This window comes from Populus trichocarpa, chromosome 9, assembly GCF_000002775.5.
Source record: "Populus trichocarpa isolate Nisqually-1 chromosome 9, P.trichocarpa_v4.1, whole genome shotgun sequence".
Taxonomy (NCBI): Eukaryota; Viridiplantae; Streptophyta; class Magnoliopsida; order Malpighiales; family Salicaceae; genus Populus; species Populus trichocarpa.
In genome coordinates this window covers 11370791-11398000 of record NC_037293.2, presented here as the reverse complement: position 1 = coordinate 11398000, position 27210 = coordinate 11370791, and the positions used below count along the sequence as shown (strand labels likewise).

The 27210-nt window shown below is 35.3% G+C and overlaps 2 protein-coding genes across 4 annotated transcripts; both read left to right on the top strand.

Moving 5' to 3' along the window:
- Positions 1–136: 136 nt before the first annotated feature.
- Positions 137–4161, top strand: LOC18102176 (protein HIGH CHLOROPHYLL FLUORESCENCE PHENOTYPE 244, chloroplastic). Of its 2 annotated transcripts, none has more exons than XM_006379242.3 (7): positions 137–1179; positions 1288–1386; positions 1974–2168; positions 2612–2704; positions 2802–2897; positions 3141–3281; positions 3697–4161. In XM_006379242.3, the coding sequence occupies exons 2-7, from the start codon at positions 1324–1326 to the stop codon at positions 3871–3873; spliced, it is 765 nt and encodes a 254-aa protein (XP_006379304.2). In that variant the 5' UTR covers positions 137–1179; positions 1288–1323; the 3' UTR covers positions 3874–4161. The 2 variants fall into 2 exon arrangements, with proteins under 2 accessions (XP_006379304.2, XP_052311963.1); XM_052456003.1 differs by having other exon boundaries at positions 1130–1179; positions 1978–2168.
- Positions 4162–20145: 15984 nt separating this feature from the next.
- LOC7474955 (protein ALTERED PHOSPHATE STARVATION RESPONSE 1) lies at positions 20146–25935 on the top strand. Of its 2 annotated transcripts, none has more exons than XM_024608807.2 (4): positions 20146–21718; positions 21885–22078; positions 22618–22841; positions 24529–25935. In XM_024608807.2, the coding sequence occupies exons 1-4, from the start codon at positions 20389–20391 to the stop codon at positions 25271–25273; spliced, it is 2493 nt and encodes an 830-aa protein (XP_024464575.2). In that variant the 5' UTR covers positions 20146–20388; the 3' UTR covers positions 25274–25935. The 2 variants fall into 2 exon arrangements, with proteins under 2 accessions (XP_024464575.2, XP_024464576.2); XM_024608808.2 differs by having other exon boundaries at positions 20148–21718; positions 21888–22078.
- Positions 25936–27210: the final 1275 nt, after the last annotated feature.

Here is a 27210-nt window from a genome sequence, read left to right as displayed (position 1 = left end):
GTGGTTAATTTTAATCAATGATCCATCGCTATTGATTAAAAAATCCCCTTATTCTCAATTTTTGCTATTATTATTATTATTTCGCATCAATTTAATCTACTAAAAATCCATATAAACCACATGATGATTAATTATTAACAATCAAATTCTTGTTACCTAGATTCTTTCTTCTAATATATATTAATCTATGGTTGGTGCTGATGTTTAAAAAATAATCAATTTCTTTTCAGTATTAGTGTCATTAATTTTTTTTTAAACTATGTATTTTAGATCGATCAATTATCAAACCTCGATTATTATGAAAATATATCTGGCAATTAATAATTGTTTTTTCTTTTCTTTGAGTTTGCCTGAAGAAATCACTTAAATTTTTTGGAAAAAAAAGTCGATTCATGCAAAAAAAAAAAAAAAAAACCTAAAACTACAGCATTTTATCCATGTAGCAGCAACTTAGCTTCAGTAAAGCCCTAGCTTTATGTAATTTTCTTGCTCATTTACATACCTCAATTAGTTTTTTATTTATTTATCATAATTTAATACTTTTCCCATGGAAAAACAAATAATGTGTCTTCGAGCATGAGTTGTAGAACGATGTCGTTTAGTTGCAAGAAAAAGGAGCCGGCGGGCCCTTTCTTTCTCGTTAGTTGTTGGAGAACAGTATACGTGACGAACATCGTGATCCATTTGAGAGGACGACGTGTCAACACTCCCGTCCATAATTTTCTGCTCTTTCTGTCCTCTCAGTGTCCCGCCTCAGCTTCACTCCCACAGCAATGGCATGCAAACCACCAACTCAGCTAGCAACCCCAGGAAAAATCCATCGCCACCGTAAATTCACCGCCACATCCACAACTAACCCCTTCTCCTGGCGTAGGATTCTATCACCAGAACCTCTCCTCTCTCTTTCCACCTCATTTCCCTCAGGGAAATGTAATGTAAACTGTAAAGCAACTTGTCAAATGCAGTGCTAGTGGAACTGCAGAGGCAACAGGGGCAGTGAATTTAGGACCAGGGACTCCTGTTAGGCCAACTAGTATATTAGTTGTAGGAGCCACTGGTACTTTAGGCAGGCAAATTGTTAGAAGAGCCCTTGATGAAGGTTATGATGTTAGGTGCCTTCTTAGACCAAGACCTGCTCCTGCTGACTTCCTTCGTGATTGGGGTGCCACTGTTGTCAATGTGAGCTGTTTTTACTCTCCTTTTCTGCTTGCCAGTAAAGGTTTTGTTATGGTGTTGTAGATGGGTTGATTTGGATTTTAATATTGTTTTCAAAATGTGGATGAACAGGCAGATCTTAGTAAACCCGAGACTATACCTGCAACAATGGTTGGGGTTCATACGATTATTGACTGTGCTACTGGGCGTCCAGAAGAGCCCATTAAAACGGTATGTATTATGTAATGTTTTGAAAGATTCATATCTGTTTAGTTTCTTCATTTTTGGTTTCTATTAAGGACTCTATTAGCCTAGAAATGTCCATGTGCATAATGCCTTGCCTCAATAGCAACCGTTTGTTTGTTCATAGTCTTAAGAAAGCAATGGCATCTGCCTTGTATTGAAATTGAATTCAAGAAAAAGAAAGAAAAAAAAAATCCTTTTGTCTGCTAAAGTTTTCCACATAAACTGGAGATGGTGTGGTGATGCCCTCTTCTATTAGTTTTTACATTGAATATGATTGGATCGACCCATAGACCTTTCTCATCTTCCATGTGTTGCTCGATATTTTTGCTTTCCCAGAGTTTTCTTTCTTCACAGTTAATAATATTTTCCATCTGGACAGTGTTTTGATTCTAAGAAGAATTGAGTAGCATCTGCCTTCTTTAAAAATGAACTTTTCTAAGAAAGGTCAATATCTTCGATGACCTTTATATATTTTTCCTCTGAATGTAATGCCTGGAAATCTTACGTGGATGTTCCTGATTGTGTTTTAATATGTTCTTGCTGGCCTTATCTGATCCATATATTATGTTTAGGTAGACTGGGAAGGAAAAGTTGCTCTTATACAATGTGCAAAAGCAATGGGAATACAGAAATATGTGTTCTATTCTATTCACAACTGTGACAAGCACCCTGAAGTTCCACTGATGGAGATTAAGTATTGCACCGAGAAGTTTCTTCAGGACTCTGGCCTAACTCATGTCATAATACGGTTATGTGGTTTCATGCAAGTAAGTGGTCACCAGAACTAAATTCTCATGAAGTTTTGATCTGTGTTCTCTGTTAGCTAGACACATGGCATAATACCACTTCATCTATCATTGTCTCCAAAATCTTTGATCCCACATCATCCCTAACCTTGCGAAAAATGCGTGCCTATATCGGTGCCTTACATATACCCTTGATGTACTTCGGAAACAACAATTGTTTGTGGCAGTATGCGTGAATCTTTTCGTGTACCTAAAAGTGTAAGCATATTGACGTTGTGCAGACAGTTCGTATTCTCTAAAGGATCCTGGCCAGGAAAATGAGGATGTTAATATGAAAAGGTAGTTGTTTTGAGTATGCGTGTGTTGATGTTTCTTTCTAATTTTATGGTTTTGTTTTTGCCTCAGCAAATTTCTCCTCTGATGTTATTGATCCAGCTGCAAATGCCTGTTGCTAATTTATCCAGGGTCTTATTGGGCAATATGCAGTACCTATACTAGAAGAGAAATCTGTTTGGGGAACAGATGCCCCCACAAGAATTGCTTACATGGACACCCAGGTTAAAGATTCTCAATTGCTTGGGTAATTAATTTTGTGAAGTCAAGCTAAAGCTGAGATTTTCTTTTTCCTATTTCCTATCTTTCACTTGTTATTAGGATATAGCTCGATTGACATTAATAGCATTACGGAATGAGAAAATTAATGGGAAGCTCCTCACATTTGCTGGACCTCGAGCTTGGACTACTGAGGAGGTAAAGAGATATTTAAGAATATTTAACCTTTAATAAAGACCAACAATGTCATTCTTCTAAAATCTTTTTGCCAACTTAATGATGATGCTTGACTATTCATCCGTCTTGTTGCTAGAGGGCCCTGTTAGTTCCAGGTTTTCTTACCTCAAGTGATGAAGTGAATATTCAATGCGTTGGGTTGGACCAAAGTGAATGGTGATACACTTTATCTGTTCTGTGCTAAACACGCTGTCTTGGTTTTAGGTCATAACATTGTGTGAGAGGCTGGCAGGGCAGGACGCAAATGTCACTACTGTTCCGGTTTCTGTCTTGAGATTCACTCGTCAATTGACTAGGTTTTTTGAGTGGACAAATGATGTTGCTGACAGACTAGCATTTTCTGAGGTAACCAGTTCTCATCTTTCCTTTCACCTTCTAGCCATGTTACATAAAGCAAGCGTCTTATCAGTTAGCATTTTTTGTCCTGCATTGAAGCATGTTAAGATTACTATAGTTATGGAAGATCTCTTAAAGTATGCAAACTATATTGTTGAAACAATGAAATCGTAAGTAGTCTTCTTGATATGTGGGGGTATACTATGAACCTTCAAGAGATCAACTGAACGCCCACCGTTATGCTGCTTTTCACATCACCTCCATTTGAGGACTACATAAAGTCTCAGTTTCACCTGCATCATAGGTTCACAAATTTTCAGATGTCTACACTAATGATTTTTGCTTTGAGATTTTGTTTCCTTTCCGGCTTTATATGGAATAAAGCAAAACTGAGGTTTTTCCTTCTCCTACGGGGAATTCGCAGGTTCTTACGAGTGATATCGTTTTCTCCGTTCCAATGAATGGGACATACAATCTTCTTGGGGTGGACCAGAAAGATATAGTTACACTGGAGAAATATCTGCAGGATTACTTCACAAACATTCTAAAGAAATTGAAAGACCTCAAAGCACAATCAAAGCAAAGCGACTTCTACATATGAAGAAAAACCGTCATGTCGCTGTGAATGAAGCTATAAATATGTATGTAAGCACAAGTTTTATGCTTGGCAAAATGTATGAATAGGTTAAGCCCACTCATATTCCTCAACTTGGTATTCACTCTTTCCTCTATCTCGCTCGTTATTTTCTTTCTTTTGGTTAAAGTGACCAAAGGAAAATAGAAACTACAATGCTTTCTCTCATAAGAGTTGATCAGTGAGAGAATTTTGGTTGGTTGGTAACATGTTTTGCCATCTACTTGTGTGTATGGACTATGGACTTGTGGGAAACACCCTCTTGCATTTTCTTTCAATTCTCTTGAATGCCTTGGCTCTGAGGCCCAGTAGTAATTTCTTAATCCTTCACTCTCCAATTTAATATGCTTTAAGGCATGGTCTAGAGCTCAAGAACCCTAGGTTAAGCCGTGAGAATTGGAATGCCTCAAAATCAAATAATTAAGTTCTGTTTGTTAGCTGGGAAATGGTTTCTTAATCCTTCACTCTTCAAAAAACTATTTTTCATAAAACAAACGAGCCTTAGCGGGAATGATCAGTGGCCATCATTAATGCCGTCATGGTGATATCAAGACGGATACTCCTGGATATGGAAGAGTAGAAAGGGCCACTTATGTCTCTGTAACGGGCCTGGACTTCTTGCAGAGCGTAGCTGCTATGAAACTGTGGTCCATAGCAGTGGCAAGCCCCACACACATAATGATGCTCTCTCTGTCATCCACAAGGAATGAGCTGAAGGGACTGCAGTCTAGACCTGTCCACGCCTATTTTTTTTTTTTTTTTTTTGATTTACGTGGGGTGTCCGGGCCAGCTTACGCGCACCATGACTATTCCCCACGGCCCACTGGACATCCTGCAAGCCCAGGAGCAGGTAAGGCACCGCGGGGGTGACAGGCGTGCACATAGAGGGTCGAACCCGGGACGGGGGCGGAACAAGTCACACGGTTGACCACAGCAGCTAGACCCTCAAGTGCTGTCCACGCCTATTTTATGTTGACATGTCGTGGCCAGTTTGGCCTCGCAAAACTTATGATATAGGTACGATTTAGGTACAGTATATTTTTACGTTTTAAAAATATATTTTTTAAAAAATAATAATTACTAGACTTCCAAACACAGCCATTGCTAAAAGCTTTCCTTAGAACGCGAGACCGAAAAATTCAATTTTTTTGGGGTTAAAATTTAATGGGTTTTGTATGTTTTAGATCTTTTTAATGCGCTGATGTCAAAAATAATTTTTAAAAAATACAAAAACATCATTGACATGCATTTCAGCACGAAAAATTATTTAAAAAGCAACCACAACCACACAATATCTCGACCGCATGGCGAATGAATCTTATGATATAACCTGTAAAATTGTATTATATGTTAATTAACTAAATACTTTTAAATATATAATTAAAACAAATACAGATATAAAAATAAATATAACGTATAATCTTCGATTTCTTTTTCTGTCATAATTAACTTTTCTTCCAGATTTGGAGGTGAAAATCCCAGGATGTCAACCCCTTAATTAGTTGAACCTCCATTCAATTATGTTACGCAAGTTTGTTTTTAGCTTGACTAACTAAGATTATAGCAAGAAATAGAAATTAAGAAAAGAATAAAATCTTAAAATTGATAAGAACTGAACAAAAATATAGAATGGAGTGGTGCATGATTAGCCATTAGAAATAAATTATAGAGAAATGATTACTGTCTCTTTTTTCTTTCGTTTTTCCTGAAAGATAAGGAGATGGAGAGGGCCATCAAACTTTGATACCGCACCAAAGAGGAGGAGCCTCCTAGTCGCTCTATCACTGTCAAAATCATTTGGAGGTCCTTACACGAATTTGATTGGAAGCCAGCTTTCATGTCTTCCAAGATTTTAACTACTGTTGGTTCGGAAGGTTAATAATTATTGGACTTAGAGTTAATCCGAGTTAGAGTTAGGTTTGATATCAAATCATCTCGAAGTTGAAAAGGTCAAATCAAGTTGGCCCAATGAATAACTCGTGATCTTTTTAAATCCAAGCTGAAATCTGATTTATTTAAAGGGAGATTGGAGACAGCGTTTTAACTAGTGTTTTTAAAAATTTGAATTTTTTTTTTTTGTTTTAAATTGATTTTTTATGTTTTTTTTTTTATTTTTATGTATTGATATGAAAAATAAATTTCTTTTTTTTTTTTAAATTATTGTGTTAATTTTGAAAATAATTTTTTAAAAATAAAAAATATTATTTTATTGTATTTTTAACTGAAAAACACTTTAAAAAACAATCGTAATTATACTCTCAAATACCCCGTGAACCGACAAAATATATTAGTAATCGGTGATTTGGTTAGAACTCCTCCTCAATAACTACTAATGATCTCATTTATTGGATCAATGGACCCTATGAAAACCAATCACTTTGGTTGGTGAAAGAAGGAAAGCGAAAGGCAAACCTCAAAAGGTCCCTTGTCTAGCTGTGAACCTTCTCTCGGCCGAGCCCTCGAGCAAGTTTCTATCACCACACCAACAGGACAGTTTGTATAATTTTACGAGTCATCTCTTATTAATTTATAATGTTATAAACAAGCAACGAGTACTGCTGTGATCATTTTAGACTCCACTGTGTTTTTGCAAAAAGCAATTGTATACCAAACACATCCATAATTCCCATATCATATGTAACATTGTCTTTCTGAACAAAAATCCAAAAATCTAAATAGGTTTCCATCAGAAAAAAAGAAAATATTGATTGTGGATTTGCTGTAGAAGGCCTAGCCACTGCGTGGCCTGCAGGGTCTGGCGTTTGATTTCTCGGAGGCCAAGTGACAACAACTTACGAGTAACGAGGAGACTGAGGAAGAGGCTCGGCAGGATTTTGTATGCTTAGTGAACTGTTTGTACCTCTCTCTCTCTCACACATGCATAATGTACCAAAATTAACAAGGACTTATCTTGAAATCCGCATGCAATGCCAGCACAAAGCCACCGTTACTCAACAACACATGCCCTGGTCTCCCTAGCAAAGCACTCTTTCTTTACTTCTTGTGTGTCCATGTGGAGACTGTCCTTGTAATAAGATTTGTAGTCGCCTCTTATTAGTGTTCGAGGATTAAAAAAAAAACTGATAGAAATAAAAAAGATAAAAATCACTCCTGACCATGGCATTGGAATACTTGGTTTCCCTTAAGAAGCCAGACATTAACTAATTAAGATTTAGAGTTTAGAAGTGCCCAAAAAAAATGAAAAAAGTATGTTCATCGGTCTGCTCAGCTTTCCCATATTCCTAAAAGAGCAATATGATTAAAACTGGCCTCACGATCTGGTTTAGTGGAGTTGAAAAGGTGGATGTCTATGGAGGATTCTGCATAAAGTCCCCATTATTTTAGGCTTTCTATAGATTGGTAGGTCGGTATGGATATTCTCACCCTCAAGATTCCTTTATTGACTTTGATTATGTTTTGTTTTGACTTCACTATGCTAATCTTTGATTAAGATCATCATCACAGCACTCTTCATCATGACATGTTTTATACAGTACTACGTACGCTTATATTAAATACATATATTTTTCCCATTTACAAATTTTACTGCAAGAGAGAGGAGAGTCATTGAACTTAACCCTACCTATGATCCGGCTTAATTGAACTAGGGCTGTCTGTTTCACCAATTTTTTTACAAAAAGTTAGAACGGCATTGTTTTGCATAAAACTTTAAAAAAAGATCTTTCAGATTGGTGAGCTAGCTAGAATAAAAGGGAGTTTAATCAGATTATTTATTTATTTGTTTATTTATTTGAGAATGGGAGCATAATTAATCTTAAGAACCAGTCGGTGGTGCATATCCATAACTCAAACCTCACATACCCAACGGCACCTTTCGATTCGCAGGAGAAAGATTGTGGAAGACAGGGATCAAGAATATTAGTTTAGATTAAGGTAAAGAACTGCAGTGGAAGACAAGACCACAGATTAAGATTTAATAGGAAACTGAACCTTAAAGAAAGGAAAAGACCTAGCATTGTTTCCAACAACGAAGATTTTCATGGCAGCTTGCTCCACTTCTTGAACGTGAGGGTGCAGAGATGCAAAGTGAAAGTGAGTGTTAAGAGTCTTCACCCATCTCTCTGATCACTCGGTACTTTTCACAGATTAATAGGCTCTTACTTAAAAAGAAGAAACAAGTATACTTTGTCACATGCATACTTCCCTCTCGAAGGACCCCCCTTTGCCCCCACTGCATGTTAAGCTGTCCATCCTTCTTCCAATTCTTTTGTTTTTTCTTGCATGTTGTCAAGGACTAGATCAGCACAGAGAGGGAGAGCGGGAGAGAGTAAGAGAGGGAGAGGAGCTCTGTATAAAGAGTTCTTGAAGGGCACCGTTGACGAGGAGGGTTTTTGGTGATTATCGGTTTAAACGGTTCAGTTTTGATGGGAAAAAAATGTATTCAAACTGAATTTTGTTCTTAAAATTTTGAACCGAACAGAACAGAATTGAATGAAAGAATTGATTTTATATTTTTTTTAAACCGAATAAGTTTAATTTAATTTATTAGCCTTGTAATTGGGCTATTTTTGACGGGGTTTTGATCTAGTAATCTTTATTTTATAGTCGGGTTCTGTAGTGTAGTTCGGTTTGATATTTGTATTTCTAAATTATGAAATCAATATTAAACCGAATCTAATTTTTTAAATAAAATTATCAAAAAAATATTAAAAAACCATTTAATTTAATTTAATTAATTTCAATCAATTTTAACAAAATATCTCAGATAATTCGATTAATTTATTCAGTCAGTGTGTGACATGGTGTGGCTTCGAACTTCAAAAAATATCCATTTGGCCGGGTTACATTTTCTTTTCCCGTGTGCCTTAAAACTAAATTCTTTTTCGTTGGATAAAATGAATTTTATTTTCTTTATCCACTCGACTGGCACAAACTTCAATTCCTTAGACAGAGTAAATGTTCAGAAACGAACACCGCAGTTGTTTGAAATTGTATTACAGATTATGTTTTTTTAAAAAATATTTTTTTATTTAATTTGTTTTTAGATAATTTAATATGTTAATATCAAAAATAATTTTTTAAAAATATAAAAATATTATTTTAATATATTTTTAAAAAATAATATATTTGCCCACCACGCTCCCCAGAAAAACAAAAGATAATTGTGAAAATGATGTGACAATATTCAAACAAGTTCTGTAAGTTGAATTATGTTTTTAACAGCACTCATGAAATTAGAGGTGAGGTCCCATGCTACTGAACTATATACTGGAAACAAAACAATACCAATCCCGATGAGTTAGGGCCCGGGATCTTTCCAAACAGAGCGCAATTAAAATCTTTTGTTTTTATTTGAGTTGGATTTAAGAAAAATTATAATTACATGTAATCTGAATTAATATGTACCTGTATTAGAATTTGGATAACAAGTACATGAAGTAAATAAAAAAATATCTCTTTTTAAATGAATAAAATAACATTATTCTAAAAAAAATCCAATAAGTTTAACTCGGCTAGCCTTGATCACAGGTTAATTTAAATCTTTAAAATAATTATATCGAATGAATTTTGTTTTTATTTCTCGTAAGACCTGTCCCGAGCAAGATTTTGGTTTGACTTGTTGGGTTGGTCTTGATTTCATAGATAGAATCAACCAGCTTTTATATATATTCACAAGTCATTTTATATTTATGTTAATATATTATTTATTTTAATTAACGTGAGTGTTTGGGCTAACTTGCATGCATCTCGATTAATCTCACGAGCCCTGAAGTTAACGACCATATAAATCTCTCATAACCCTGAGATTTGTAGAACTCAAGCTGGTAACATCTAAAGAGCAAATCTAAAACCTAACTAGTTGATCTGCAACCTTCATTTTTATGTTAAAAGCTTAAGTTGGTAGACGAGATCCCAAGATATGATTTATATTATTCTTTAACATACTCTCTTAAGTGAAAGCCCTTTGGACTTAAAACTTGCACAAACAGACCCACATTACCTTGTGCTTGATTTTTATCAAATAAATAGGAGTAGTGAGATTCAAACTCGTGACCACTTCGTCATCAAAACTCTGATATCATGTCAAAGAACCATCTCAACCAAAAAACTTAAATTAATAAATAAAATCTCAAAATATAATTTATATTACTCTTTAATACATATTATATGCACAGCACAGCTACATATCATATTATGCACAGCACAGCTAAAAGGTACCCTTCACTGGAATTACAGTGAGGAAGGCGATGGAAATTGGAAATAATTTGGAAGTCGAACCTCTGTGGTTTATTTAAAAGCTGAAAGCTAGATCCGGGGAGTTTAGGCACATGAATGGTTCAGCACAAACTTTAAGCATCTCTCACGCACATGACACAAACATGATCTGCTGAGATCATGTTCTATTCTTCTTTGACTGCATGACCATCCGTACACATACACTCAATTATATTATTAATAGATTTGTCTTGCCTTGAGTAATCCTTAATTAATACTACATCAATGGAGTAATAATATGCCCCCACCTGCCACGGCTACTCTTCCAGCTGATCAATGTCCAGGACCTGGTGGCCCACTGGTGTCCGACACCTTGGATTCTTTTTAGATGATGGTTCTCCACTTGGAGAGTGAATATGGCATTGCTGGCTAGGGTTTTAGCTACCGAGGTAGGTGGAGGAGTGTGGTGGTGTGTTGTTAAGAGGGATGGATCGTGAATAGATTGGGGAAATTTGATGCACCAAAGGGAAATATCAACGGTGCAAATTGGTACAATAAACTGTGTTTCGTCAATTTTTTTAAAAAAATAAATATCAAAAGGAAATAAAGATTTGGTTTTGGAGATAAAGGATACAGACATAAAATACATCTTTTTTTCTGGATTGATTTTAAAATTAATTTATATATTTTAAAACCATGAAATATAGAAAAACATGTCACATGTATCTTTACAATCTTTATATTTTATATCTCAAAACAATAATTAAAGGCTACCTAAATATAAGATGAACAGGCTCTATTGTAGGGTGACAAGTTACTCTTCAAAGGAGCCAAGCATGGTTGAACAACTACTAGTACGAGATTCTCTCTGCTGATGCAAGTAATTAGGTAAAGCTCTCGTGCGTGAGGTGCTAGTATGTGGGCGTTCATGTATATTCTAGCCTAGAGAGAAGAGGACAAGGTTCTTTGCAATTGACTGAGCGTGAGATTTAGTCTAGCTTTCTTGCTGATTTAAATAATGAGGCCAAATGAAGTCGTCGTGGCCTTATCATGCAAACAGTGAATATGCTTGCCGATTGACGAGGCAATCAATGTGATGGGTTAATGGGTTTTCTTTTTCATGATCAGTAATTGTACCTTGAAGATGTCATTCTCCAGGAAGATTTCATTTTCAAGCCCTGGTTTTCTCCAAGGAAAAATCGTGGTAGATCAAAACAAGAGAAGATTCTCAACAAGGATAAATATGATTTTTTCTGGTTCTACCAGGAAAAGATTTCATGTTTCTGTACTGTACGTGGTTAATTGCCATTTGCCAACAACACATCTAATCATGAAAGAAAAGAAAGTAAACAAATCATGTCATGATGCCCGATCGCTATTGGCCTGACTGTTGTGTGATTTGATTGTGCCTCTGAAAATGCCTACAGAAATTGGTTGGTATCGATTTTTCTTTAAACAAGTTTTTACATCAATCTTTTCTTTAAATAACTTTAATTTTTTTTTTAGTCTTTTTTTAAAATATTCTAGCAAAAACATTAAATTTGTTTTAAAATAACGTTGATTTTATAGTGAAAATGAGATAAATTAGTATAAAAATTTATTAGAGAGCATGATTAAGACTATCTATATTTTAGGGTCATTTTTAGATTTATTTTTTCCTTTATTTTACATTTAGGTAGTTGACACTCTCGTTGGCATATATAAGAATTTGCCAACTTTTCATATCCACACCAAAACAACAAAAAAAAACTATAAAATTTAAAATTTCAAGGATAAAATTATGAAGAAAAGAAGATATTAGTGATGAAAAATAGTTTGTTCATGTCATTGTAACACTAAAATATACTTAAATATTGAAAATGATGCTCATATGATAGCCACTGGAGTCTTACATGGTTGTTAACTTCAGGGTCCGTGGGATTAGTCGAGGTGCACGCAAACTGGCCAAGACACCCACGTTAAACTAAAAAAAAATATTGAAAATGATATTTTACCGTGTCTCGAGACTCATGCGCTTTGTCCATGTTACTGTACATTACTGTAGCACATCACTTGCGCTACAGTGATGTACAGTAACATGAAGAACGCGCATAAGTATTGAGATATGGTAAAATAGCTGTAGCACAACACTTGCGCTATAGTGATGTACAGTAACATGAATAATGCGTATAAGCCTCGAGACATGGTAAAATAACTGTAGCACAACACTTGCGCTACAGTGATGTACAGTAACATGAATAACACGCATAAGTCTCGAGACATGGTAAAATATACTGTAGCACAACACTTGTGCTACAGTGATGTACAGTAACATGAATAACGCCTATAAATCTCGAGACATGGTAAAATATACGCTATAGTGATGTACAGTAACATGAACAATGCGCATGAGTCTTGAGATAAGATAAAATATATTTTTTAGTATATTTTACAATGATACGAACAATGCACATGAGTTTAAGGACATGGGAAAATATTATTTTTACTTGAAATATTTTATAATTATAATTACAATTAAGAAGTCATTGGATTATAATATTCAACACAATTTTATTCCCAGTCTGACCTAAAATCTAAACCATGTTGGTTGAGAACGAGGGTTGTCCTCCTAGCCATCTGCTCATATGCTAGAATGACCCTGTTTTCAATTTCGACACCAGACTGATGACTGCAACCCTTTTATCCAGTTGCACCACATGAGGATTCTCATTGAATTTTGGACAACGAAACAGTAAAGTTTTATTCTTGGTGATGGCTTTTCCATTGATACCCATTTACCGAAAGCTGTTCATGTGAGTCCTTTACTTTGCACTTTAATTATAAAAACGTCCAGAGTACAAAACACCAATATCGCTAAACGAAATTGAATTTTATACGAAGAGAGAACAAGAAAACAACTACAATCACTAGAAAAATCTTAATTTTACACCAAGAGAATATAAGAAAACAATTACAATATTACAGCTGACGATAGCTTTTTATTTTTCTCTTGAGTTAGTTTTTCTTTTATAATCATCGGTAGATACATTGAAAAGTAGTTGCTAACCGCTTAGAAAATGACTAGATTACTGATAGAAAGAGTTATCACAGGAGGAACAAGACAAAGAAAAACAAAATACAGAAATCCCTATCTCCTTAAGTTAGTTCTCTTCTTTGATTTGTTACATATTAGATTCAAATAACCATATATGATTGAATGCAATGTTATTTTCTTATGAAAGATCTTCAATGGAGTCTTTCTATATTGAATCAGTGTAGATTTTCAACAAAGAAACGCCAAGTTGTTTTATAAAAAGAGTACCATTTTGTCGTGTTAAATACGTGCTCTAGATAGAAAACATTAATGGGCATGGATGAAAATATCCAGTCGAGGATTTTATATATACAACACTGAAGACCCAATTGAAAGGAAAAAACACTTCTAGGACGCATTTGAGCTCGGTGTGTAGGTCGGGGGCTGACGATCATCGAGGCTAGGACAGGCTCTGCACACTTGGGAGTGGGATATATCTCCTGCAGCTCGCATGATCATTATGATCTTCTAAGATTAGCGTGTACTGTATGTAAAAGGAAAAGCATGGAGCTGTGTGCAAAGCAAAAGGTTAAAAGGACATATATAATATTATTATGGTATTAAATTCTTGGCTGGTTACTCTTTGCAATCATGTCATTTGACCCTCCTTCTTTTATAGTAGGAGTAGGTGACCAACGAATTTAATGCTCAAAAACAGGCAAAAAAGAGGTCCAAAATCACCCCAGGTATTGACCACACAAAAGGCTACCATCATCGAGTCATTATCTCTGCTCTCTACTACCTGGCTATAGCTTTCCCAATCACATGTAATCCGGAGAACTGTTGTTTTTTTAAACATTTTTTAAATTTTATTTTTAATATTAATAAATTAATAGTTTTAAGACGTAAGAACAAATATCGATTTTGCAGGAAAGTTGAAACATGAAGCCACGTCCATGGAAGAAAATACTAAAATAGGATAAAGGGAGAGTTTAGCTAGCACATTAAATAAAGATTTTGAGTAATTTTTTATTTGTCATTCTGTCAAAGGATTGGTAGATAGCACCCATGAAAATAATAATTTTTATCATATTTTTTTATCAAAAAATATATTCTTTAACGTTTTTTTTTAATTTTTAATATATTTATTCTTGCGTTTTAGATTATATCGAAATGTTTCATTAACTTTAGGGATGAAATTAAAATTTAATCCCTTTTGGGGCAAGTTGAGATTTACCCTGAAGAGTGTTGTCAAACTAAGGACAAACAAGAAAACACACAAAGGAAAAGACAAGCTACGTACGAGTTATAATGCTCAATACAATTACTGAACTAGCTAGAAGACATCATTGCAATCTGGTTAATGTATCTATGCTCGTGGCCCAACATTAATGTAGGGTTCTTGCATGAGACAGTATTGCTGTGGACTGGATGGATGACAATAATTTCCAGCATATTTAAATAGAGTGGGCTAGCAAAATTAAGCTGTGGGATCCCAAGAAGATCTACAACGTATATAAAAGAAAAAAACTTATTATTTCTCGACACCCCCACTAAATATAATTCTGGCCAGCTGACGAGCTTAGTGCGAGGATGCTAGGCTCGACAAAATTTGTGATGCAAAATCTTTGACACGACACTTACTCTTTGCACTTCCTGGACAACACGTCTTTAATGGAAGAAATTATGGAAATCTATTTGTCCCATGCTTGGCACTCGATACACGAGTCCAAAATAGGTTGCTTGTGGTTTCAGAGTCTATACTATGAAATGATTCTTACTTATAATAATTCTCGAATTATTATCAATCAGGTCTTCAATCCATCGTAGGTTTTTCAAACGAGTCTCCCGTTCAAAATCCCCATTTTCAAGCATAAAATGTCGAGTTTTCATTGCATGATACACGCAATTTATATAAAAATATTAACGGACGTATGCAAGAGACTTGATTGGGGAATGATGAAAAACTAGGGATCCAATTGAAAAGATTAATAGTTTAGATACTCCGTTGAGAATTGATAGGTGGTTTGGACGATTTCAACAGTACTGTAAATACGTAGGCAACCTTTTTCTTGCAGATTGTAATAAAACGAGAGGAAAAAAAAAAGTTTGCCTTTGAAAACAACAGAAACCATTTATTTCAGCCCATCTTAAAGGCAAGAAATCAAAGCTGTCCATGGAATAAAAAGGAGAACCTTTTTTAAAGTCTAGCTCTCAGCTACCAAACTACGCTAACTTGGCTGAATTAACTCCTTGAATATTCGAGCAAGGATAGCTATACAAGGAGTAAAAAAGAAACTATGTAGTAGTAGATTAACAACCATAGGAATCCTTGATCACTCTCTTGTTAGAAAGAAATTACTCAATTTGATCAAAAATCACTTTATGTTCAACAACTCCGGAAACAATGTAAATACTTGTTACTTTCACTCTCTCGTTTTTCCTTTTTTTCTAATTATGCACGAGACTTTAAAGATCTGAAACATGAGGTGGTGGGAATTGATGCAAGAGTTCATATGATGCCACTGCCATCAATCATAGAGTTGAAAATGGAATTATTATTTTTTTATGATCGGGGACTCGGATATTGTAATTATTGTGAAAATTAAGTATAGTAATTGCATTTTTTAAAAATAAATTTCTTGTTTTTTAATAACTTTTTAATATGCTATCTACTGGATTAAACTCCTGATTTACTAATATTTTTCTTTCTTTTTTTTGGATTTTAAAGAGAGGATTTCTTTTTAAATGACGAAAATAATATTTGAATCAATATATCCTTCGCAATAATAGTATTTTCAATAAGAGTAGTTAGTTTATCAATTACTTTCTGTTTACTTTAAAAATATATACAAAAAAAAAATAAAATCAAATTTATGACTCATTAAAAGTGATAAAAATATCTTCGTCTGAACATTCTATTTTTTACTTATCTATATCTATGTAACTTTTTTTAAAAATAAAAAACAAAAACAAGAAAATAACTAATAAAATGATACTAAGTAGTAAGTGTTCTCATGCTCAAAAATCATTAGATTAAGATGACAAATATTTAAAGAGAGAAACTGGGCTCTTTACACTTGAATAAAAGTACTCTAATGCTCGTCACTTTACTACCATGAATATTTTAAATTCCTCGTCAGGAATTCAGGTTCAAATTAACATTCCAATTTGGGGCGACTGTGCAATGTAGAAAAGGTCAGTCTTCGTTGGGAATTCTTCTGAGGCAACCTTCTCCCCACGTGTACTTGACTACTTGTGGGAGAAGAATTTGAATATTCCAATTCAAAGGTTCAAGATAGAAAAAGTATTCTATAGAATTTGGTTCAATTAGAGGTTTCGCTGTCTTTGAATGTTCTAAGGCAGAGGCCGGCCTTCACCAAATTTTACCTGCCTAAGTCCTTTAGGCCACTTTAGAACATGTCCCCAGTCATGCCTACCACTTCCTTCCTGAGAGCAAACATAAAGAGGAAAAAAGTACTTAGAGGATGTCTTGTGTAAATGTTAGTCTCTTGCTAGAGCATTTTCTACTCTCTTGCTTTGCATCTATATCTTGGTTGTGTTGATCAACAAAATTTCCTGTATTTGCAAATTGCAATCCTAATCAATTCAGCTTTCTCATTAATTTCAACGACTGAATTTTGGACAATTCCCGTTCTTGACCAATATATATATATATAGTTTAGGACAAATCTATTTGCTATCATATATGTATTCTTGGATTTTAGAGTTAAATATATTTGTCAAACTCATGTTTTTTTAAACTTAGCTGGGTGATAAATTTAAATTTTATAGGTGTGGTATGTTTGTCAGATCCATGTATTCTTGAACTTGATTGACTATCAAATTTAATTTTTTTTGGTTTGATATATTTATCAAATCCATGTTACTTATTTTGAGTATAATATATTTCATCGACTCATTTTATTCAAGAAGACTTTTTAAATAAAAATCTTAATAAAAAATTAACTCATTAAAAGTTATTGTTTTATAATTGTACTTATATTACCAAGATGAAATTTATCTTAAAATATATATTTTAGAAAGTAAAATGATATTTAAAATTTAAAACCCTTCTAAATTCTGGATTCTTCACGGATATAAAATATTGGTATTATCAATGGCTAACTCGTCAATATCAAAACGATGGGCAAAAAACCTGATAGTCGTTTCACAGTAAAAGCTGAGAATAAAGGGATTTCGTGGGGAATGTGGAAGTAATCTTTTCCTGGAAAATCTTGAATCACGAGTAGAAAAAGGGAAGAAATGTCCAGGCACTTGCTTCTTTATGAAGTAATTTGTTGAAGAAAGTGTCCCAGAAGGCAAGGCTAGGCTAGACTCCCAACTCCCGGTCTCTATAAGTGTCCCAGAAGGCAAGGCTAGGCTAGACTCCCAACTCCCGGTCTCTATAACCACATTTATTCTATTATCGTTTATTTTTTAAAATAGTTTTTGTTTAGAAATATAAAAAAATAATATTTTTTATTTTTTAAAATTTATTTTTAATATAAAAAAATCTAAAAAACTAAAACAAATTATTTAAAATAAAAAAATTAAATATTTTTAAGTTGTTTTTTTTTTAAAAGTTGGGAAGATGCCAACGCAAATGCTATGGTCAGGAAACAAACAGCCAATTTAACACGTCTAGCTGACCAGTGATCAATGTTTGATAATGACTTTGTACAATGTTGACTTCTTAATTCCTAGGTTATCGAACATTAAATTATATTCTAGTTACAGTTGCTCTTAAATTGACAAATATGTCTGATGAGACGTAACTCTTTAATACATTTGTCATCGTCTACGTGTAACGGAATGGATGTTGAAATTATTTTTTTATTTCTTATTTTTTTTAGAGGATAATAATTTGAACATGCTTGAAAATAATTTTTCTTTTCTTAGAATTTTTGGAATTGGTTGTGATGTAGAACAGTAGATAATCTATACGAGGAATAATTTTTTTAAAAAATTTTCATAGCTAGTCAAACAATGTCTACTTTTTTTATTTTATTTTAAATTATGATGTTTCCTTACTTTTTTTAATGGAAAATATTTCTAAAAAACTAAAAATAAAAATTTTAAAAACTATTTTTCATAGTAAAAGCGGTCGTAGCTTTGCACATTTAAAATATCAAATTCTCATTCTTTTAATAATATATTATATAACTTAAATTATAACTGTAAGATACAAATCAACTCATTAACTCAAAAAATTTAAAATTGTTCTATCCGAATCAAGTTGTCAATTGAATCAATCAAGATTTATCAAGATTTTAACCTGACAAAAAACATAAAAAAAGAGAATTCTTCCTTAAATATTCAATAATTGAATGTGTTTATTCAATCAAATTCTACTAAAAAAATTAAAATTAAGAAACATGTGTTTTTTTAATTATGAATTGTGGTTGTTCACATTTGAATATACAAGATTCTAAATCTAGTTTGAATTTTGAATATCTTAATTATGTTGATGAATTTCAATTCTCAAATTGTTACTTGTTTTTAAAAACAATTAAAAATAATACTGAAATAGAGGTTAAAAATTGTGTTGAGATTGATATGTATTTCAATTCAAAATACTAAATTATTTTTAATACGGTATGTCATTAACCCACCATATGATAATTCTCGAGTTGGTCCTGTGACTGCATTTTTTTGGGATCAGTAGCTATAATTTAATTGATAAAATAACTACTTGGCCGGGAAGTCTTAATAAAATGGAGAGGATATTGAAATAATTATCATTGCACGAAGAGATCCACCAGGACACGGGTAATTTTGAAAAGAATCTGGAGCAGGACAAGCCCCACCCCAGGAAGCAGTTTTCTCGGCGCCGGTTTGTGGCGGCGCATGGATTTTGCAAGAATTCAACAAAATGGAGCCCGGACTGACGAAAGCCTCCGTTACCTTTCTCTATCGCGGCGGGCATTGATCCATGCACAATTCCTTTTTTATTTTTGTTTTTATTCAAGGAAAGTAGGCATGATTTCCCTTTCAATCTTGAGTTGAACCGGTTTTAAAATTAATCTAATAAACCGATAAATCAAGTCATGACCGATCAATCTCTTCAAATCCAATCTTAACCTGACCAAGAGGTATGAAGTGAGTTTCGTTGTTGGTCTATTGAAAGCTGTCTCAAAACAAAATATTTGATTCTTCATGATAAAAAAATAATTTACCCGAGCTAACTCAACGAGTCACAAATTAATTATACGTTTCAGTGACTTCAAGCCTTCACCAAGTTATAGCTATTTCTAATAACTATGCTGAATATCTCCATTAATAACTCAAATGCTGAATAAATTACAAGTCCGTTATAAATCCAACAGATTATATGTCCGTTACAAAATTTCCCTCTGCATCAAGGTTCACCGTTACATAACTTCTTAGCTATGGCGTTAAAAAAAAAAGAACCGTCCATGTAGTTACGTACCTCAAATACTAATAAGGTCGTTTTTCAAACAATACAAATACATGAAACATTATGATAAGACTGAAGATCGAAGAGATCAGACGTCATGGCGGCAACTCGACGTCAAGCTCTCCGTCAAAACCAAACACCACCACCAAACAGAGAACACGGCTAAAATTTATTTTAGTCCCTCTACATTTAGTAATGTACTACTTGAGCCATTGTAGATTAAACATCTTTTATGATGCTAGAAATTCAAATACAGCCTTTTACCGTTATTTTTTTTTTCTCTTGAAAATCTATCTCTGATTTCAATTACAAGGATATTATTATACTAGCAAATATATATAAGAAATATTTCTCCATACAATTGAATTTTAGACAAGTCTTTCATATCCGAACTGATAAATATGTTAAATTGGATAGATTTTGGAAACACCAAGATCATATTGAAAGGTTTTAAACTATAAAGTACCGAAGTAAACATTTTACCTTTACAAGGACTAAAATATAGTTTTCCATTAAAAAATAGCTATCCGTTGCCTTCTAGTGACTAACCAAATTCCAGTTTTTTTTAAAAAAACAAAAAACTCCAAAACTTAAAAAAAAAAAAAAACTAAAATACAAACACACTTTCTCTCCTGTTTTTATCTCTCTCCTTCTTTTCTGCTACAATACAAAACGACGCACATTCCCCGCAGGCAAAAGATTCTCCTTCCTCCTCCATCTTTCGTTTCTCTCTTCTTCTTCTTCTTCCTCCTCCTTTATCTTTCCTTTCCTTTCCTTTCTCAAACCCTAAATCATTCTCTCACCAACCAAGCATAAATATTAATAACAATAGTTATTAATATTATTAAAAATTTTATTTTATTTGTTTCGAATGGGTTGTGCTACTTCGAAACTCGACGATCTACCGGCAGTTGCGCTTTGCCGTGAGCGCTGTGCTTCTCTTGAAGAAGCTATACAGCAGCGGTTTGCGTTGGCGGAAGCTCATATTGCTTATATACATTCCTTGAAGAGAATTGGTAGTTCGTTACATGATTTTATTGAGAAAGAAAATTTTAGTTCCGCCGGCGTCTCTACCAAGCTGAATTTACCTCCGGATAGAAAGGGTGAAGATTTAAAAGCTGTTAAATCGAGTTCGCCGAAGAAAGGACACCATCATTCTTATTCTAATTCTGGTTCTCATATTCAATTTCACTCAGATGAAGATGAAGAGGATGATATTTCGCATCTTCACCATTCTGATAACTCCTCGCCGTTGCATAGTCATGGTGAAGGGAGTGGTGATGATGGTGGGGGTGGAGGAGGAGGAGGAGGAGGAGGAGGAGGAGGAGGTCATATTCAGTATATGAGCTCGGAGTATATGAATATTGATCAAGATTCGTTTCCGGGCGGCGGAGGTAGATTTTTTCATACGAATTATATGAAGAATAAAGGCACCACTCCGTCTATTATTTATGAGCAAAGGCCAGTGAGTTCTGAGACTGTTCATTTTGGTGAATCTTCGTCCTCGGCTTATCATAGTAATTATTCGAATAGCGGTTATGGAATGAATAACCCAAGCACTTACGGTTACTCTGGATATCCAAGTTATGGTTATGGTGGTGGTGGTTATTATGGGCCCGGGAATCAGTATGGATCTTCATCTCCACCGCCTGCAGCTGTGGCTTCCTCGTCGAAGCCGCCTCCGGCTCCGCCTTCACCTGTGCGAGCTTCAGCTTGGGATTTCTTGAATGTATTTGAGAGTTATGATAGGAGTTATCCACAGTACACGCCGAGTAGGAATTCCAAGGAGTTGAGAGAAGAGGAGGGGATTCCGGATTTGGAAGATGAGGATTACCAACATGAGGTTGTGAAGGAAGTTCACGGGGATCAGAAATATATGGACGGGGATAAACGTTATTCGAAATCGCCAGTAATGGATGATGAGGATGGCAAGGTTAGAGGTGAACCTGAGGCTTCACTTTATCAAGCTAGGCCAAGTGTGGATACTGAGGGAGATAGAGTGAAGTATGAGGTACATGTGGTAGATAAGAAAATTGTTGATAATGAGAGGTCGGAGGAGCGTGGCAATGCTGGATTTAAGGGTGGCGGGCCACTGGAAGTGGCAATTGAAATTAAGATTCAATTTGAGAGAGCTTCAGAGTGCGGGAATGAAATTGCAAAGATGCTTGAAGTGGGAAAGCTCCCGTATCAGCGCAAACATGGTAGGCGTGGAAAGATAATAGATTGCTCATAATTGTGATCTGTACGAGTGGTTTTTCTCTTGGTGCTTTATTTATTGTCCTAAATGTGGAAGCGGAGAGAAATTTTCTTTTAAATGGATTATAGTTTTTATGGGTTTTTTTTTTTTTTGTGTGGATCCGTGTGAAGCAGCTTCCAAGATGTTGCAAGGAGTAACTCCGCCATTACCTGCAGCATCTTCACAGCCGTCTACTTCTGGAAATGCTGAGGCTGGTCCACCATCCTTGGAGATTGATGAAGAATTGATGATGAGGTCGAAAAATCTTTCTTCTACCTTACAAAAGCTATATCTTTGGGAGAAGAAGCTCTATCAAGAAGTTAAGGTGCGTTCTGCTTTATTCTTTGCAATCATTACCAGGGAATCATCCTTTTGGATTAAATTGATTGAGGCTGCTAACTTTATTGACTAATTCATACGTTTTCAATAGATTGTACATGGTAAATACATGGTTCCTGATCTGTTCTCCCCCTCCCCCCACTTTCATAGACAATGTAAAGAATCGATTCATGTCCAACCTATTTGCTTGGGAATCTGATGAATCACCCAACCGGGAAGTACATTCTTAGAATGTTTTCCAATGAATAAATTCTTTGTTCCAACGAGTAGAACTTACCAACCAAGCTATGCTATTTCTGTGCAAATGTTGTCACGGTTCATTTCAGTGAACATATTGCTATATCAGGAAGTTCAAATAGCTAAATATCTCATGTGATGCACGTTACTTGGTATTTGGCAGTATTCTGCATTTGGTGGAATCTGAAAGCACAGTACTGCAGTACTTAATATTCCATTTATCTGTTTTTGTGAATATTTATCTTGAAGCTGGAGAACTTGAAGTTTCACGGTTTTGCTTTTTTGCAGGCTGAGGAGAAAATGCGGGTGGCTCATGAGAAAAAGTGTCGTAAGCTGAAGCACTTGGATGAGAGGGGTGCTGAAGCTCACAAAGTTGACGCAACTCAAACTTTAATCAGGAGTTTGTCAACAAAAATAAGAATGGCAATTCAAGTTGTAGACAAGATATCGGTTACAATAAACAAGATTAGGGATGAAGAGCTATGGCCGCAGCTAAATGAATTGATTCAAGGGTATGTAAACATGCGCCTTCTTTTTAAGAACCATTTCCTTTTTAGCTGCTTCTAATCTTACCATGTGCTGTGTACTTCGCTATTGACTTCTTAGTTCTCACACTAGCATATGTGCTTATAACCAAATTGGACTGATTGCGGTGTTAATCTTCCATTTTATTCTTGATGTCAGTATGTATTTCAATATTCTTATAGGAATTACATAATCTGTACATGGGATTCCACTCTAGTTGAATTTGGAGTGTATTAGAGTTCCTTTTGTAACTTCGCCTTTGCTCTTCATAATCTAGGTTCTTTCTTTTTAATAACAAATGTACCAAGGTTCTTATACTCAAGGCCTTGAAAGAACAGAGGGTGTAATGTGTGCAGGTGCCCTAATCCAATGGTGCTGATCTAGCTAGCAAAAGTTCTTGATAAAGTGTGGGCTGTTTATTACACTTGCGATCAATGACATTTGAAGAGGCTAAAATGTTTTGACTTTTCATTGTAGAGTGAGTAACAAGGGACATCCTTAACAAAGATATATTTGAACAGAGTGTCAAAATTAGAATTTAAAAACAAGAATCAGAGATGGAGGACTTTCTTTTGAGTGCAAATATGAGTGGCCATGGGCTATAAACATTTGCATTCCATCATTGTTTTTAAGTAGCTATTGTAAGGCATTTATTCATCTAGCAGGAGAAGGTTTATAATCAGTTTTGTCATAGGGGAGTTGGTGTAGGAGTGAGAGGTCCTTAATCTGTTCTGGGAAAGGGCAGAAGGTGGTCTTTAAGCTTCATTTTGGGGTAAGCAAGTCTAATTTGCTTTGCCCATATAATTTCCAGCAAAACTGAATATAGAAAATACTCACACTTATCACTTAAAAGCTTTGGAGTGGGGGAACCTGCAAAATAACTTGTTGCCTCCCACCCCCCCATGCTGGTTGAGGTTAGCAGCTATTTAACTTTAACTATTGTCAATAGAAGTTTGTTTTGGCATTAATGAATCTTGATCTGAACATATTCATGAGCCAAGCTTTGTTCCATATATACATTAGGCGGGGACCACATGGAAATGAAAAATCTACCTCAGTTATTAATTGTTGGAAGTTGTCTGTTTAGTGTTGGAAGCACTGTTATTGTAGCCCTTCCTTTATGTTCTGTAGATGTGCTCGTATCGATAGATACAGTGATATAACTAATTCAACGTAGGTAAGTTTTTAGAAGATTCCAATTGGAAAAATTTGAATTTATTTGATGTTCTTCAATATGCCTAATCATCTAGAAGACATGATTTAATGTAAATGCTTACTAAAGGAAATACGTTGGCAGTTTGAAGTCTAGAGAAAGGTGTTGGTGTTTATCATTGAACTGTATGTTAGTCATGTATATATGGGCAGGTGCACATGATGGTAATGATGATGTTTGCATTAACTGTGCATTCTACAGGCACACTACTACCACCACAACATTAACCGCAAAGCCTTAATCACAAATATCAGGCACACCAGAACTAGGCTAAATTGATTCCTATGGAAAGGTCTTGTAGATTGCATTGTCGTTAATTAAATTTAAGGAGCAAACCTACGTGCATATCATTGCCCTCTTCTTTGGATGCTAAACTTTATGACTCCAATTTCCATGTGGATGTGACTCAATGTTAATATTCATCATAGTCTTGATGGTTTTTATGCCATTTATGTTTTCAGGTTAACCAGAATGTGGAATAGCATGCTTGAATGTCATCGCAATCAGTGTCAAGCAATTAGAGAAGCCAGAGGCTTAGGTCCCATTGGATCAGGTAAGAAGCACGGTGATGATCATCTATATACCACAATGCAGCTGGAGCATGAACTGCTTAATTTGACTTCCAGTTTCTCTAGTTGGATTGGTGCCCAGAAAGGTTATGTGAGATCCTTGAACAATTGGCTTGTTAAGTGTCTTCTTTACGAACCAGAAGAAACACCAGATGGCATAGTTCCTTTCTCTCCTGGTAGGATGGGTGCACCCCCCGTGTTTGTAATCTGTAATCAGTGGGCACAAGCTATGGATAGAATATCTGAAAAGGAAGTAATTGACGCAATTCGTATTTTTGCATCGAGTGTTTTTCAACTCTGGGAGCATGACAAATTAGAAATGCATCAGAGACTGATGACAAACAAGGATTTGGAGAGTAAAGTCAAGGACTTAGATAGAAAGGATCAAAAGATACAGAAGAAGATTCAAGCATTGGACAAGAAAATTGTCCTGGTTGCCGGGGATGGTAATGGTCTATCAGTAACTGGAAAAATTGTATATCAAAGTGACACTAGTAATAGTAGTCTCCAGGGGAGCCTGCAACGGATTTTTGAGGCCATGGAGAGATTCATGGCTGATTCAATGAAGGCTTATGAGGAGCTTGTGCAACGTAGTGAAGAAGAAAGGCTTGCTCGAGAACATGAAAGAGTTTCATAGAGCTGCATGGTGCAATTGACTTTCATTCTCCTTATTCATTAGTTTGTTTCGAGTCCAGAACTTGCAGCCCTATGAGAACCTGCATAAGGTGGAGGATCTTCAACAATCCATGATATTGGTTCAACTGGCTCAGTTCTCACTGGATTTTTCTTACTCCAAATGTGGTCCATAATGGACTACTCCAGGTTGTTCAATTCTTCAACAGGGGGCAATCCATATTTGGTAGCTAAGATTTGGGAGGATCGCCAAGTTTGTGAGTAGAATCATCCTTCTCGCACCTCTGAAGAATTTAATTGCATCATGTAACAATTGCAATTGGGTAACAATTTGCAAGTGATGCAAAGGGCAGCAGACAGTAAGTTCATGATGTTATAAAACCAAATCGATCCACTCTGGCATTCTCGAAGTTTCGGCAACGACCAGTAGCCTTCTCGGGAAGGAAATAAGGACCAATCTTTGAGAAGTTGACGATAGTTCCCCTCTATTTTGAAAGAGGACGGGTTACTGTAGCTTCACCGGCATGTCTGACGCAAGTCATGGAAATGCCCAGAGACATCTTATGTATGGTAAAATAACTTCTTTCCTTAGAATATTTAGTGACACTATTAATTTTTGTACATACCTTTTCAATGAACTGCTTTCAATAAATAGTTTTTTTCGAAGTTGTTGCAAACACAACAATATGGCAGACACAGAATTAAGTGCAGTTTTGGGCTGTTATCATCACATTTTAAATTGCAGGGCTGTATATGCTTAGCCCTTGCACAGGCACAGGTTATGCAGCTCTGGGCCGTAGTGTATGTGGCCATGGAAAGGGATCCATGTTGGCTGGTCCCACACTGATGACTTATGTTTTCTCACTTTAGGCCTTGCGCTGACATACTAGCAACAAGTAGAGGTGTTCAAAAAAACCGACTAACCGATTAAACTGAGAAAAAATTAATCGAAAAAACCTAACCGATAAAAAAAATCAAATAAACCGATTTAAAAATAAAAAAAATCACCCGATCCGGTTCGATTCCGGTTCAAAACAGCTTAAACTGATTGAACTGGACCAAACCGAACCGATTTAAAAAAAAGTATAAAACAAATCATCCTTAACCCTAAATCATTTTTTTCCTTTCCAGCCGCCACCCCCCGTCTCCCTTTCCAACCTTCCCCTTCCCTTCCAGCCGCCCCTTCCCATTCCCCACCCCTTTTCCCATCTTCCTTTCTAGCCTTCCCTTTTTCTCTTCTCAGCCTTCCCCTTTTCGCCTTCCTCATTTTCAGCCGCCCCACCCCCTTCCCCTTCCCCTTCCCCTTCCCCTTCCCCTTCCCTTTTCCCCAAAAACGAGTGAACAATGATTATCCAACCTATACAATTTTGACAGTCACCCTCCCTGCAGATCGTAAGCCCAGAGGCAAGGAGGGCTTTTAGAAGTTATTCTATTGTGTTAAAATTGTATAGTTTGATTATTAATATACAAATATTTCTTAACATCATCTGAAAGGGGAAAGAGAAGCAAGTGAACAATGGTTATCGCTGTTACCGTAGAAGAGTCCGGTTTTTCTGGTTTTTTTTTTGCTAAAAAACCGACCCGAACCGAACCAAACCGGTTTGGTTTGAACCGGTTTTTGGTTCGGTTCGGGTTGTATTAATAAAGAATATTATTTTCCGGTTCGGTTGTATTTTTAGATTAAAATCGGATCGAACCGGACCATGAACACCTCTAACAACAAGGCAACAACTGGTCTTGTATGCTTTGCACAAAAATGCAGGGCTCTCCCACCCAACTTTTTGAAAAAAATTAATGTTCTGCTACAGTAAAATAACAGAATCCTGCAAATGCCATTATTTTGGTGATAGATTTGAAAGGGGTACGGTGCATCATCTATTCATGACTAAGCTTAGGATAAATAGGATAATTAAAAAAAATTAACGAATTGATATAGGTTTA

Coding starts and splice junctions, on each gene's coding strand:
- LOC7474955 (XM_024608807.2), top strand. CDS start 20,389: ATGGGTTGTGCTACTTCGAAACTCGACGATCTACCGGCAGTTGCGCTT. Junction 21,719..21,884: donor CCCGTATCAGCGCAAACATG/GTAGGCGTGGAA, acceptor ATCCGTGTGAAG/CAGCTTCCAAGATGTTGCAA. Junction 22,842..24,528: donor CTAAATGAATTGATTCAAGG/GTATGTAAACAT, acceptor TTATGTTTTCAG/GTTAACCAGAATGTGGAATA.
- LOC18102176 (XM_006379242.3), top strand. CDS start 1,324: ATGGTTGGGGTTCATACGATTATTGACTGTGCTACTGGGCGTCCAGAA. Junction 2,898..3,140: donor GAGCTTGGACTACTGAGGAG/GTAAAGAGATAT, acceptor TCTTGGTTTTAG/GTCATAACATTGTGTGAGAG. Junction 3,282..3,696: donor ACAGACTAGCATTTTCTGAG/GTAACCAGTTCT, acceptor GGGAATTCGCAG/GTTCTTACGAGTGATATCGT.